This window comes from Eptatretus burgeri, chromosome 3 (assembly GCF_056783735.1).
Source record: "Eptatretus burgeri isolate ZD-2024b chromosome 3, Ebu_testis_v1, whole genome shotgun sequence".
Taxonomy (NCBI): Eukaryota; Metazoa; Chordata; class Myxini; order Myxiniformes; family Myxinidae; genus Eptatretus; species Eptatretus burgeri.
This window is the reverse complement of record NC_140963.1, coordinates 131,854,543-131,870,233: the sequence shown is the minus strand read 5'-3', so window position 1 is coordinate 131,870,233 and position 15,691 is coordinate 131,854,543. Positions and strand designations below refer to the sequence as shown.

Here is a 15,691-nt window from a genome sequence, read left to right as displayed (position 1 = left end):
ACAAGGTTATACGCTTCCAAGTCCAAACTTGCACTACCTTCATTCCTTCATTCCTCTTTTCTCTCATTTGTGAAATCGGCCTCCACATGTCTGTCTTGTCATGTATCGTTACAGGGCAAGTTGCCTCCAAGTCACTCTCGCTCACTCATCCAAACCACTGAAGCCCAAAAACATCTTTTCTTCTCCATTTCCTGCCCACTGTAACATTATATCCCTATAGTCGCTCCATTGTCAACATTTCTTGGAAGGGCAGGTACGGTAGTATCACGAGAAATAACTCAATGGAGGTGCAGACTTGCACTTTTTTCTTCTTCTTTACAGGAGCGAGGCTCAGGAAGAGCAAAGAAAGGTAAAACTGACATTGGGACAAACATCAAGGGACTGAAGGATGAGGAAAGCAGAGGGGGGTAGAGGGAAGGAAACTGAAACTAGCAAGTGAAATCGTTGAGTTAGGAAAGGTTAATGGGAGTACTGGGAATAAAGATTAATGGATCAGGATTGGGGGGCGCCAACAGGTGGTGCATTGCTTGTTTGAAGTCCTGGGGGGAAGAGTGAGACAGAACAGCCTCTGGAAGGTGGTTCCATAGACAAGACAAGACAAGCGAGGAATAAAACAGTTAATGTGCGCAGTCGGTCTGGATTTTGGAAGTTTAACCAGGAGGGGGCTACTGAAAGAACACGCGTATCCGGGAATTGCTGGGGAGGGCCGGAGGATGGAAAGAGCAGAGGGAGCAATATCGGAGAATAGACGCGAGAAAAAGAGAGACCACAGACCTGCCTGTGATGTGAGACAAATGGACCTTGTGTCCGTTCATGGGAGTAATAAAGATCATCGATCAGGCTTCATCACGGGAGAATGCAATAAATTCGAGAGCTTTATATTCCACATAATGCAGAAGAGATGGATGTGACGCTGGGGCACCAGCCCATAGCAGAGAGCAATACTCCAATGAGCTACAAACAAAGGCTTACATTGTAAGCAACTCTGATTTTCCAAGGAAAGGCTTGGTTTGATGGAGGATGTGCAGTCCGTGGCTGGCTTTTGAGGCCAGCTTTACGATGTGGTTGGCCAAGGAAGAGTCATGACTGATGTTGAGGCTGATCACTCGAGAGCTGTTGTCTGCCTAACGGAGGCATGTGGGTACTGTACAACACAAGACTGAGTTGTCTGTAAACATCAGGATAAGGTTTTCCAGAGCATGGGAGAGGTTTCTTTATTTCGATGAGGAACAAGACTAATGAGACCATTGTTTTCTGTGAATGCAATTTTCGCTCCAGAGCGTGCCAACCGATACTGTCATGTGGCCGCAGTGTGAGTCAATAGAGTCCTGTAAAAAATTTTAATTTTATATTTTTCCGTGTAAGCTCAACGTTGAACTTGTTTGAGACATTCACAATATGAAGCTCTGTGCCAAATTTCGTGATTCTAAATGCCCTCGCCATCCAGTTATTCGACTGACAAATGGACAAACACACAGACGGGACATCGTAATACTCACACAGCTGGCCTACCGACATCAATATACTCTTACATGAACAACCAAATTTAAGGAAATGGTAAAATAAATACAAGAAGAAGCCTTTGAGCCCATTACTTGTCACAAAATACAGTGCATTTTCAAATTGGAGAAGAAATGAATGCAGTCGGGAAGACACCGAGTTCAGAACAATGCATTATATCGGCACCGGCACCAATTGTGTCATGATGATCACATGTGCCTGTGGGTCCGAATGTACCCCATTTCGGTAGAAGAGAGGGTCAGGGTGGTGAAACGGTCTGGCTAAGGAAAGGGAAGGAAGGAGTTGCAGGAGATAAGCAACATGCATCTGCTAACGGCCACAATGCTGAAATAGAAGAAAAGTGGAGCCATCTATTGGTCTTCTCCCAAATCGTCTTTCTCCCTGAAGGACATTTACATTGAGCCACCTGGCTTTTACAGTGGTGACAATTCAATTACCTCCACCACCGAAGGTGGACGGAGGTTGTGTCTTCACCCCTGTTGTCTGCCTGTTTGTCTGTGCGCAGGATATCTCGAAAGGTTATGGACTGATCCGGACTCAATTTGCTGGACGGGTTGGGTGCCTGATGAGGACGAATTGATTAGATTTAAGGTCCCAATGCAGATCCAGCCTGTCAGTGGGATACAAAACGAAAAATGAATCAGTCTTGTGGAGGTGTGCGCTCCACCGGGAGCCGTTCGAGTTCAACTTGGACGGACTCAAAATGACTCGAGAACCACGACAGCTCAAATAACGTCTTCAATGGCAGAGCCCGTCGAGCGGTGTCACTGTGGGCAAAGCTGTGATTGCCAACAAGTTGCGACCCACGTAAAAATAGCACCAGGAATGGGGTGGGGAGAGAACACACGACAATCTCTCAGCCCATTCCGTGTTGTAAATGTCATTCGGTTCCCATGCTATTTCGCTCTTACTTACAATCCAGATTGCTCAACCTCACCATCCTGTGTAAATACCACTTGCATTTTACACAGAACCACATTATTGAATGTTGACGTCACCGCAATGGACAGATTAATCACTGCAGGGATCTTGCCGAACTACTGCTAACAGGAAGTGCGGCTGAAGTTTGATTTTTGACACATACTCAATAAGATAAATGGCATTATGACGTACAACCATTATCAAGAGGAATTTTACAAGATAAATGATGTATTTTTTTTTTTTTTTTAAGGATTATGGAGGAAGTATTACATCAAGGAATAAAGTACACAACTCCACGAGATGTGGAACACGACAGTCTGAATCAATTGATGGAATCAACGGAACATTGATCGAGGTACGCTAAACTCCGGATGAGAAGCCAGGAGAAGCGGACGCACGGCGGTTAGCGCATCTCGATCAATGTCCTGTCGATTTCATCCATCGTTCCACACGTCCGCCGATGCAGATCGACACTCGCCTTCACCGGCAAGACGAGTTCTCCATTCTACTTGGTCTGATTCAAACCGAGTGGAGCTCAGTGATTATAAAGCACGGGTTCAGAATAAATGATGTCATCTTTCGAACCTCTCATCAGACCTGAAACCAGCAGCGTTGGTTATTTTTGATCGTCTACCGGTCTTGAGCATGAACGAGTGTGGAGTGAGTCACAATGGAGTGGGCTGGCAGTATCGCTCAGAGGTAACAAACATCGCCGTAGAGCTGCGTAGTCTGGATTTGAATCCCGAACCGACTTCAAAACTGTATTCCTGATGCTTTGCGGGCATGGTGCTGCGTCAATGGCGCGCCATCACAAGATGTGACATCAAGCCATGGTCACATATGCCAGAAATGGCTGATGCCATGGTGTATTTTGTAAGAATAGGCCATTGTGTGCCGGAATTCTGGCCAAATTCGAAATTCATACCCGAGCCAATGGCATGCTGTGATACAGTGACAATCTCTCCAGGATTGGTTCTCAGTCAACAACGCTGATGACTTGTCAACGGGTGCCTCGATGCTCTGTGAAGAGTATATGGTCATACCTTGACATTTATTTGATGGTTAAAGCAGTCCGTTTGTGTTGTCGCATCCAAAAGAGGATCATCAAGCATCGCTTTTCTCAAAATAATTACAGATTTCCGACATTGTTTTTTTTGTTGACCATTGAGGAAAAGAAGTGAGGCATCCCAAATTTGTTAATGCCAAACCATGCATGTTCTCTCCTGTTTTGAAATCTCAACAAGGCAACACCCTTGCGTGTTAGGTATGATGTCACATCAGGATGTGTATGATGTCATGATGAAGAGTCGAATGAATTAGAGGACAATATTAATTATTGTTCATTGTTGTACTATTGAAAAGCACATGGAGAATAAACAACGGTTCTTGGGATCGTGGAACTGGATCACTCGGCTGAAACCTGTTACTCGAGGAGTCGTTCAATGGTTCCATCTCTTGCCTTCCACTCCATAATGTTTGTCAATCTTTTTTCACTTTATTGCAATTTAATATTATATGGATGGATGTGCAATACTTCCTCATCGTGTTTTAATGCCATGTCCCATTTTCAGGTACTAGGGGTTCATACAACTTCAAAGAGAGGACCAAGTATTTCACGAACAAGCTGGCCAGGACTGACGTTCGACTGGAGCTCGCTGCAGAGGCAATTTAGTACTTGGCCAGGGTCTTGCTAATAACTCGCCTACCCTTTGTTGAAAGACAACATGGGATTTTTAACGTGACGAGAAATTAACGCCGGGAGATGAGTCTCCAGCTGAACATCCCATCTGTTGGACGGCACTTCTTGGTTCAACGTCCAATCAAGTACCGTCCATCAGTTTGTAGTTGTATTGCGGAGTCACAATTTTGTGTCCCATTATAGTATTTACGTGGCAGACCACGCATGCCGATTGTAATTCTCGTGGCAATGGCCGTAATGGGACACAAACGGTCAATCATCATCAGGGTCATCACGTCGTATGCAGCCTCTGGCTGCTGGTTGCATCATAGCTAGGAGCGCGGATGTCCTGCTGATGCAGTGCTCCCTATTCCCAGGAAGCTGGCACTCATTTTGCCAACCTTGGAAGGATGACATTCTGAATCAACCCACCTGGTGTTATTTAATGGCACGACAGGGGCTCAAACTCAAGACCCTAAGATCTTCAGCCAGTCACCTTAACCGTTAAGCTAACACCAGGTTTAAATGGTCAGTGGAAGGTATTCATTTGTTACAGCATTTCATTACTCTCATTCATTAATGTCAGCGACAGTTGACCGCAATTAACAAACCGCAAGCTGTCCAGCAGGGCGGTGGAATCTACAGAAAATAAAGGAAGAGAATGAGGTTCAGGATGAGGAGCGGCAGGATAAAGAGCCAAAGGGAAGATAGATATCCAAGAAATTTCAAACACAGAAAGTGGATATTTGGTCGAGCATGGTTATCACACACCCTTCCAGCTATGAAGTTTATCAATATTTTGCTCACACAACATATGTATATATATATATTTTTATCAAATCAATCAGCATTCAAGATTTCATTGGTCATGGTCCTCGACCAAGATGTTCTTAACGAGCGAAACGGGAGTGAGACCGATAAACCGCCTCTGCAATGTGTTCAGCATGTTTTCCGCAGCGTTTTAATAAAATGTGACTCCATGAGGGATTGAACTAAAAACTGAATTACTTACAGATCTCTTTTCTCAACTCTCGAGTCATTCTGTACGTACAGGTTGATTAAATTAAGATTTCAGAACCTGAAAATAGAGATCAATTTCTTGCTTTCTTTTTTTTTTTTGTTGCAACGACGGCTATTCAGACAACTATGGCATACGAAGGCTGTCGTGATGAGAAATGGGTCATAATTTGCCACGTGAGGGTCGACGCACAAAAGTGGAGGTTCGATCGAAGACACCTTAATTACAACTAACCATGCAACTCTGCCAGGCCTTCTCCAGCTTTCCGCAGCAACGCCGCCTTCTCCTCGACAGCATCCAGCAGGAGCGGGTTGGCTCGAGCAGTGACCCTGGCTTGCTCCTGCAGCTCAATGACGTCACGCTCCAGCTCACTGTGCGAAACAAAGGAAAGATGCAGTGCCCCCTGTAGGTTAGAGCATCACATCATCTGCTGCGCATATCCATCCACCCATCCATCAATTGGGACCACATTCTGTGCACAGTGTTGGTGCTGCCTCAAGCAGTCTCCTTGGTCATTGGGCACAATCCTGGACTGGTCGCCACCCCGACGCAGGTTGTGCAAATGTATTACTCCGAGTTTAATTTACTTACTCGAATCTATTAATTACCTCGACCACCGAAAGTGGGCGAAGGTTATGTATTCACCAGCTGTTTGTCCGTTAGTGAGAAGGATATCTCAAAAGGCTGTGGACGGATTCAGACGAAACGTGGTGAACGCGTTTGGCGCGTGACGAGGACGAACAGATTTGATTGTCCTGAAGATCCGCATGCTAGAATGTATTTCGTGATTCTTCACCATTAAGAGACTGTTCAGCCTGGCGGAGGTGTGCGCTCTACCGAGAGCTGTTCCGCTTTGTCCCACTTGTTTACGTGTCGATGAAATCTTTATTCTCTGTCTGTGCAATCCTGTAATTCCATTCCATGTCCCGAACAAACCGTTGTACTCCGAGCATCTCTTAATCCAGCCAGCGATTCATTGAATCTCTTTGCACGCCATTTACATCCTCAATTTACCAGAGTCGAATCGCACATCAACTTGCTTTACATTTTATAATCAACATTTCAGAATAAGTTAGAGACCAACAAAGGAAGCAAATCAAAGCAATTGAATGAAAAAGGATAATGATTAATCGAGTCGTGGAAAGTTGTCGCATTCGCCGTGGGTTTGCAGGCGACGAAACAAAATGAAGTCCAGTTGTTTTACCCCTTTGGACTCCATTTTCACCGGGAACCCCGCCCGAATAGACGGAGTGAAGCTGTGTCTGATGTCAAAGGTGATGATGAGGATAAAAACGGATGTCAGTGTCGATCGAGTTTAATCCGCTGTTTAATGTAAAAAAAAAAAACCAAAAACACAAACAAACGGATGATCGGTCAATCGGAGTTGTCGATCTGGGGGAACAAATTCACGCGGCACCAGTTTTCCAATCTGGAGCCCCGCAACGCCAACGTCCTACCAGGTGATGCAAATTACTCACGCATTCATTGCAGGTGACAGGGTTACCACCATCGATCATAAAATTACCTGAGCTGGTAGATCACTAGTTGCTCTCGGTTGATGTATCTTTGCCGCTCGTCCTCAGCCTGCAGCCGCTGCTTTTGGGCTGGCATCCCATGGTGGACCAGCAACCTTGCCAGTCGATCTAACGCCGCCTGTCCGACCGTAGTGCTCTCAGAACGCCATGCCACCCGGAAGGCAATCTGCAGCAGGTTGTAGTGTTTATTTAGATGATTAAGGACAGAAAGATCAATGGATTTTGCCATGTGAAAGCTGTAAAGAGTGTGAAGTTCATATGTCGTCTTATAGCCTCACCAAGAGTGGCTTTTGTCTTTCTCGATATTTATTGTTTGGAAGGAAAAATCCATGAAAACCAAGATGGCGAGCAGATCGCACATCAAAGTTGAAATGATACTCGTCAATGTCAACAATCGGTGCACCATGCCCTCTTTGTTATGATCACATGTGTTTGACTTTGTAAGCCAGGACCCCTTGATGCACATTGCACACCTGTGTGAATCAGCTCGATGATTTACTAACATAAAGCTTTTCAATCCAAAATGCATTCGGTACATTCATATTTGGGGAAACGAATGCCATTAACACCCACTTGCGTTGAAAGGTGGCGGCCGAGACGATGTTGATGCAGAAAGTTTTGCACAAAATCAAACAACACTCTACAGAATAAAAAAGACAAACGCGACATGTATCTCATCCGAGAGGATGCTCTAACAATAACAACATGGAGTCTGGTTAAAGCGGGATCCTGTGGGGCTTGTACGTGGGACTTGAGAGTGTGAACCCAGATCCACGAAGTAACTCAGGGGTCACTTCAATGGGGTCGATGAAAGGATGACAGTGCCAAAGGTATTTACGACAGTCTTTCGCTCTGTATTTGATTGGCTGCCTTGGCAATCGTCGGGAAAACAAATTATCATGGAAGACGTAACACAACAACTCAAATAACAAATATATGTTACTCGTGTGTTCATTACTCGTACCGTCGCCAAATTCCAAAGTCCTGCCCCAACTCGCTTGTCAGAGTCCAACCCATGAGCTCTGCCACATTTTCACCGACTATGGTCTGCGGCAGAGCCTGAAACATGTTCTATTTTTTTTTCTGTTATTGATGTGGGGGCCTAAAACACTTCCCTGCACCTTCTAAGCCTAAAGAATTGGGTTGGGGGGGGGGTCATTTAATATCACCTTTCACATCATCACGAAGGCCGAGGCACTGGAGAGTGATAAAAAATCCAACTTTTTATTTAATTTTCAATTTATTCTTTTTTTTGCCGAAAACACTCTGCAGCACTCACTGATGAACCTCGAAAAGTTTGACAAAGGTCAATTTGGCCATCTCTGAGAAACATGGCGACACAGACAGACAGACAGACAGACAGACATCCAAACACCTCTTCGATAGTATCGACGAGGCAATGCTTCGTGGTACTGGTAAACTACCATGTTTACATCAAATGGATGTGCCAGTGATAAGTGAGAAAGAAAGAAAAATAATAATAATAATAATAATAATCATAATAATAATAATAATAATAATAATAAAAACAAGACTGGAGATGGTGATGGTTCACGAGTAATGTACACGGTTCGCCTTTTTTATTTTTTGACTTTCGAGGGGACGCCACGGGCAAACTGGCGGGAATCGGGAAAAACGTAAATGATGAAAGTTGTAGTACTCGAAGAGCACTACTTGGATACCAACTTTCATTCGAAACAGTTGAAAACCCTAGGAGCTCGATGCCCAATTTATTGAATTTTTTGACATTTTCTAAGTTTGTGACCTTGACCTTGGGACGAAAATGAAAAATCGAGCTCCGTGGGGCTATGCAGGTGCCATTGGGATAACCAAATACCGAAACCCCTACCAGATTCGACAAACCCCTTCGGAGAAGATGTAACTTGAAATTGGCTACCCCCTAAAAACACATGTTTTTTGGGCGTGGCTCCGCCCATAATGGGCGCAGCACGCCCATTCTCAGGAAAACACAACTAGATCATGATATAAACCTCCCACCAAAATTTTATCAGGATCGGATCAAAACCCACGGAGCTATGCTCGGGACAGACAGACAGACAGACAGACAGACACACATAACGAATAGAGTGGTCACTTACTGACTCGTGAACCAAGAAGAAAATAATTAAATATTAATAGGCATGAAAAAGAATTTTAAAAATCTTATAAATAAACAAGTATGTCTTGAAACCACTTGTAAACAGCCCCAGTATCAGGGGGAGGGGGAGTCGAGATTCAGTCAAGATAATTGACCAATTAGAAGGCAAGAAAAAGCAGATATTCAGCGTTTGGAACAAGTCTGGCAAGCGTTTTAAACTCGTTCACAAAAGTGGAACAACTTCCGATCAACTTAAAGCATCAGAATAATAAGATTGATCATGTCAACGGCCAACCCATCCAGCAAAGTTATCTTTCACATCATTTACTTTGTTTCGTCACTCTCTCCGTGACAATGCACTTATATCCCAATTGTTCTCGAGGAAGAATGTTACTTTTTCAACCAATCAATCCAATGACCGACCCCCGTCAAATAAAACGTTCAACCAATATTTTCACAAGTGGGTGCAGAAAAGGAAGCCGGGTTAATATTAACTTGGAAGAGTCGCGCATTCCATCATGGGGCACCAAATGATTGGATTACAACGGACTAATAAGTTATGGCGTGACTGTACTTCTTGAGTACATCGGTGAGTGAGCACGCTACCGCCGATCGATAGTGCCATTTGAATGTATACAAAGCAGACAAAGGTTACTACAGTAAGAGTGAGACGCAGGAAAATTGAGAACGATAAAGATAAGAGGTCATGCAGGTCAGAAAATCTCTGGTGCGAGGCAAATGTCAGTTGAGACATCGATGATGAGGCCGAGATAGGTGTGTAAGACTACACGAGGCTTACCTGTGTCTGCTTCAGCTCAGCCAGAATCCCTCGTAAATGTGCGGCGTTTTCCTGTAACTGCCGAGCTGTGGCACGCAACCTTTGCCTTTCACCTGCCGTCATCCCCGTAGACTTCAACGCCGTCGCAGCTGCGGTTTAGAAAGACACGGTACAAAGAGAGGTGAAAAGAATGGAGCACACAGGTAAAAGGTGGGAAGACAAACTACAGTTTAGCAACTCCCATGAGAAATACCGTACTACAATTTCACCGGTACCCTCCCACTTCAAAACTTGTCGAACTTTCAGACAGAACAAAATGTAAGGACGACGGCATGTGAAGTCTTGCCCAAAGAGCACAGCACCTTAATCATGGGTTAACGGGCGGAGATGTAAAGCGGAAGCAGAGCTTTTGACACGTGTGGGTATTATTAAAGTGGAATTCCTTTGCTGCGTGAATTCCCTCTGTCCAGAAAGGGCTCAAAAGACTGGAGGGCTTGGGCACATTGGGGAGCAATCAGCCATGCTTCGAGGATTGCTCCCTTTCGAGAGGATTTGAAGAAGGAAGATTGTTACATGTGGGATACGAACATCATGATCAAAGGCAGTCAAGCTGAGAGTACGAAGGGGCCGTTTTGTCACACTGTTTTTAAAAGCAAGCATTGTGTTCCAAGTTTCACTGCGTTTACAGTGCTTCCCGAGCGATGATTTTGAAGGTGTTTTTAAGATTTAATGAAAGAGCGGTCTTTTAGTCCAAATACAACAACGATTGCCTCTTTACCTTTGCTGTTCGACCATTATTGTCAACATAATAAAGTGAAAGATGTTTTTTTATTTCTTTTTTTCTTTCCAAGACTCAATATAAGCGTATCAAAGATCATGTAGCATAAAGGAAACCAATAATCCTGGAATATAAAATGGAAAATGGTGATAGGCTGAAGGAGTGAGTGGCACAAAATGGCAAATAAAGGGCAAAGGCAAGCTGGAGCATGGGTGAGCCCCACACGCAAGGTGTGGCTCTCTGTGGCTGTGGAATGTCATTTCGCTTTGCCTTTATTACTTTATTACAGGCAATGGCACAATGGGAATGACAACGCCGGAAAGGAATATTTCACTGGAGCAGTCATAGATTGAACATAAAGCTGGAATGGAGTTGAGAGAGACAGACAGACAGACAGAGTGAGACAGTGTGCAGACAGTGCTTGGAACCTTTTGAGTTGACAAATTTTACAGGGTTGAATGACATGGGTTCAAGTCAATAATTTTTCCTGGAGTCCCAAGTTCAGTTTGAAGTTTTGACTCATTTTATGAAAATGGAGAGATACAACCATGGGCGATATTACACGAGGCTCGAGACTCAACCATCATCACCGTTGCGTCTTTGTAGTCTTAATGGGTCTTGGGGTTGTAAAGGGTCCAAAGGGTTTAGCGGTCTTAAAGGGTTTTAGGGTTGTAAAGGGTCTAATGTAAATTATACACACACTCACGTTCTGTGCGGACAAACAGACAAACAAACAAATGAAAAATCACTCATGGAGTGACAACTTGGCAAAACAGCACAAAGTAAAACGGCAAACGGCAGAGCGCATACCACTGCCAGGTGGAACAGTTCACATTTTGTATCCCACTGATGGGCGGATCCAAACCAAAATCGAATCCACTTGTTTTTGTCACCTATCCAACTAATCCACCTTGTTATGTCATAACTCGTCCACAACGTTTTGAGATACAGTGTAATATATATATATATATATATATATATATATATATATATATATATATATATATATATATATATATATATATATTGCTATGGAAATGGCCCTTAGTTTGCTACTAAATAAAGGATTAGCTCAGATCCCCCATTAAATGCATGTTTAGCCAGGCTGTTCGGTAAAATGGACGTTACATGTGTGTCGGGAGATGTCACAGGCTGTTATTTATTTGTGCAGTGGTGGTGTGCCGAGGGCTTCTTCTTCTTCCTTCCCCTCTCCGGACGAGGCCCCGCCCAGTCGGCTGAGAGGGAGTGGCCTAGAGAAGGAAGTGAAACTCAGGGGAGTTTTGTCGGCTTCGTAAAAGGGGCGCGCCCCAAAAAGAAAAAGTGGTAAGAAACTGAGAGGACAGAGATGAAGTTGGGCTTCGAGGCAGGAAGGCAGGAGAGAGGCGACGGGTGTCGATGCGCGATCTGCTGGATGAGCAGTCGGGCTTCAAAGCGAGCGAACGAAGGAGAGAAAGTGGTGATTCCGAGGGAGAGGACCCGGCTGCTGTGTGAGTCTGGAGTTGGCTTCGAGAGGAGGTGATAGACAGGTTCAACCTGCGTCTAACGACGGAGCCTCTGACGGTCCCTACTCACCTCACGGCTCGATGACGTCTTGGAATCCCATGGACCCAGCCTGCCGAAGCCCGGCACCTCGATTTTGCCTTGGCTGGTGAACAGGCCAGGCCTGGACTTGTATGCTGGACCTTGTGAGAAACCAGCTGGAGCCCACCGTCGATCTAGCGGTCTTAGGCCATCGACCTTACGCGGGGTGTGAGTGCACGGAGGCCGCGTGCGGTGCGACAAAGGAGGGTGAGCGCCATCCTTCCACGCGGCGTGCTCGAGCTTGGGGGCTCGAATCCGTGGACATCCGCTTGTTACGAGCGACATTCGTGCTTTTGACACTTTCCTCTCGTCCATGAAACATCTCCAAGTACTCTGTCTTGTCTGCATGCTGTCTATGTCTTGTCTGCATGTTGTTTAAGGTATATCTCAGTAGGGATCCCCTTGAAACCCGTAATCCGTAGTTCCCCAGTTAAGAACGGGTTCTAGATTGATAAAAAAAAACATTGTCGTGAATATTTGGCTTGTGTTGTGATCCCCAATGTTCCCCAATAAATCTGGCTGATTCGTATGAAGTCACCGCTTTGGATTAATTCGTGTCGCGTTGAGGAACGTTCCGTTCGATTGGCATATAAAACTAAAATGGTTACAGACTGGCAGAAAACGCTCGGCATCTGACAAAACCAGTCTGTAACCAGGGTCTATTTCCCCAACTGGTAAGGTCTAGGGGTACGTTGGTATTGCGATTGAAGACGCGTGACCTGAGGCCTGTGCCGAGCCAGCCGGCGTTATAAACCCCGGAGACGGCGGTGGTGAGGGTGGCGCCAAGAGTCGGGTGAGAATCCCGCCACCGCTGAATCCTTAACAATATATAGTTTGTGGCCTGATCAGTTTTAGAGATTAGGCCTGGATTGACCTTAAAATTAATTGGTTGTTGAATTCCGTGACCTGATATGCAAATGCCATTCAAATTTCAAGTCAATCAGATTAAAATTGAGGATTTTAGAAATTTGGCCTGTGTTGACCTTTCGGTGTTTGCTGACCTTTTCACCGATGGTACCCACAAACATAATGGATGGTTGAATTCAGTGACCTGATATATAAATCCTTCCCAAATTTCAACTCAATCGGATGAAAATTGAGGATTTGGAAAATTTGGCCCAAATTGGCCTTTTGACCTATGTTTACCTCAAACCGAGCTAAGCTGAGCCGAGCTGAAACAAAAACGGAGGCGATCAACATACTGGTCAAAATTTTTTTTTTTTTTACCGAGTAACAAAGGAACCCAAATGCAATAACCTCTCCTCCAGCAAGGGTAATAACAACACTAACGATAACAGCATAATATGTATTAATGTGATTACAAAACAATATTAATACCAATAATACCCCCTCTCCGCAAGGGGTTTTTCCTGCATGGACAAACGCCCTGTTAACGTGGACAAAAAGCTTATCGTGGCCTAAAAAAAAAATATATATATATATATATATATATATATATATATATATATATATATATATATATATATATATATATATATATATATATATATATATATATATATATATATATATATAAACCACAAAACATTTGATTACCTTTTGCTCCTGCTGTTTAACACTAATCTCAAAGAAATCTGGAGGAATCTTGACATCCTTGAGGCATGCTATGCTTTTCGCATCCACCATGGACTAAAGGACCTGAGCCTCGATCTACTGTAATCGACATATACCAGAGAGGATAATAACATTACCCTTCCTGTCGTTCCCATACGGAGTGGGTGTACCCGTGTACAAGGTCTGTCTGTCTGTCTGGCTGCTGTGTGAGTCTGGCAGACCTATATTTAGGTCTGTCTGTCTGTCCCTGAACTACTCCCTCAGTTTTGGGGCTTGCCCCACCAAACTTTCTGGGGAACCTTTTGGGGTGCAGCGGGTGTCCTAAGGTGGGTGGGAGGTTTCATAAATTTCTCAAGACAATTATGATTTTGAGTTTCCACCCATACGAAGCTGTTCCCTCTCCACATGTAAACTCATTCATGGGTTTGGCATTTGCAGTTTCGCCATTTTCCACAGGTGCAAACATTCGCTGGTTCAGTAATATCAGCTTAACCATGATCATTAAAGGTACTGTACATTGATTTTACACAATACTATTCCCACCGTTTTGGGGCCAGCCCTACTAAATTCCCTGTACACTTTTGGGGTCCCAGCTCGTGTCCTGAAGTGGGTGGGAGTTTTCCTAAAATTTCTCAAAACTTTTGTGCTCCCACCCAGTTAACACACACACACACACACACACACACACACACACACACACACACACACACACACACACACACACACACACACACACACACACACACACACACACACACACACACACACACACATACACTATATATATACACACACACACATTCCAATAGTACCTCCTGGGTGAAAACATCAGCTACAGATTATGTCTCACCCGGTAAAACCGCATAATCCACAAAGAACAAAAGTCTGTCTGCCACCGAGATCGTTCCCACGAATGCTCACCAAGAAAGGAGAAGGCACGTGCAATCGGGTGGAGATAGAAATCAAAATGTGTGGAGCGTAACGATCACTCCCCTGATCTCCATGGATGGACGTAAGTCCGACGCGATGAATATCATCATCATTGGTTGGATATTTATACGGTATGCCATCCTAACAAGGCTAAATAAGCTCAAAATCTGGATAGGCGGCTCTGTTTGATGTTTAACCAATGGTGACCAAATAATCTCCATCTTTTGACATGAGTGGCCGGGCTGATTCCTCCGGGTCAGAGGTTACGCTGTGGTATGCGCATGCGCAGGACTTATGTCCGACCATGGAGATCGTGGGAACACTCGTCACCCTTCACACATTTTGATATATACTGGTGTTGAAAACCACAAAAAAAATTAAAACCAAGTTGGGCAATGTATCGGTACCAGCCCGCTTTTACAGAATGGGTCAGTGCAGTTCCCCACCCCACACTCACTCACTGATTCTCATGTGTAGAAATCAGCAGATTCAAGTGTTCTTCATCTTTAGTTGTGCTGAGACCAACGTAAAGTTGCCCATGACCAAACACATGCTCTGGCAAGAAGATACCAACCGTTTTGAAGGATTGCCCCTGTGATTAGTTTATGGTTCTCACGAAAGACGGTATTAGAGGAAACTGCCTCCTCTTCATAAATTACGAAAGGTCGGTAAGTTTCGCTGGGAGCAAGGTCGATCCTCGGTATGAACACATTCTCTGCCATGTTGCCACTACCATGTATTCCTTAATGGAGAATAAAAAAGTGTAGTTGTCTTACAATTAAGCAGTTGCCATTAAGCAAACCTTTTCTTGGAGTTCGGTTATGTATGAGCATCACTAAAGAGCCCACCTGTACGAGGTAGCATCCCAGATTCCTGCTCGCTCGTCTTCGGGTTTAATGGAATCAGTGCTCATGTACTGTGTTAACTCTCCAGGAATTAGTGCGAGAACATAATTGTTTAGCTTCAGCACATCTTTGTCTTTTGGGGTTAAGATGTTCTTGCTTGAAACATCAGTGACTACTTCATGCTTAGATCTATAACTTGTCCATATATTGTGCCAACAATGTCTCGTTCCACAACCATTGCTGCTTCTATCTCCACGGCATCTGCTTGTAGTCCAGCATCATTGCTTAATGTGCTGTTACCAACCTGTAGTGGCCAGTTATTGAACCTTTTCTGACCTGTCGTCCTCATGTTGACAGTCAGGGATCGTAATTGCACCTGCCTCCACAATGGCGAGCTCTTGATGCTTGCTTCTGTGATGCCAGGAGTGGAACC

The 15,691-nt window shown here is 44.4% G+C and overlaps 1 protein-coding gene across 3 annotated transcripts in view; it reads right to left on the bottom strand.

Annotated features, from left to right (window-relative positions):
* Nucleotides 1–15,691, bottom strand: part of LOC147030992 (sickle tail protein homolog) — a 276,462-nt gene that overhangs the window by 40,282 nt on the left and 220,489 nt on the right. For all 3 annotated transcript variants that reach the window (XM_085875631.1, XM_085875633.1, XM_085875632.1), the window contains exons 8-10: nucleotides 9,571–9,698; nucleotides 6,664–6,839; nucleotides 5,373–5,509 (exon numbers count right to left, since the gene is read on the bottom strand). In XM_085875631.1, coding sequence (XP_085731757.1) covers nucleotides 5,373–5,509; nucleotides 6,664–6,839; nucleotides 9,571–9,698 — 441 coding nt within the window. The remainder of the gene's footprint in view (nucleotides 1–5,372; nucleotides 5,510–6,663; nucleotides 6,840–9,570; nucleotides 9,699–15,691) is intronic.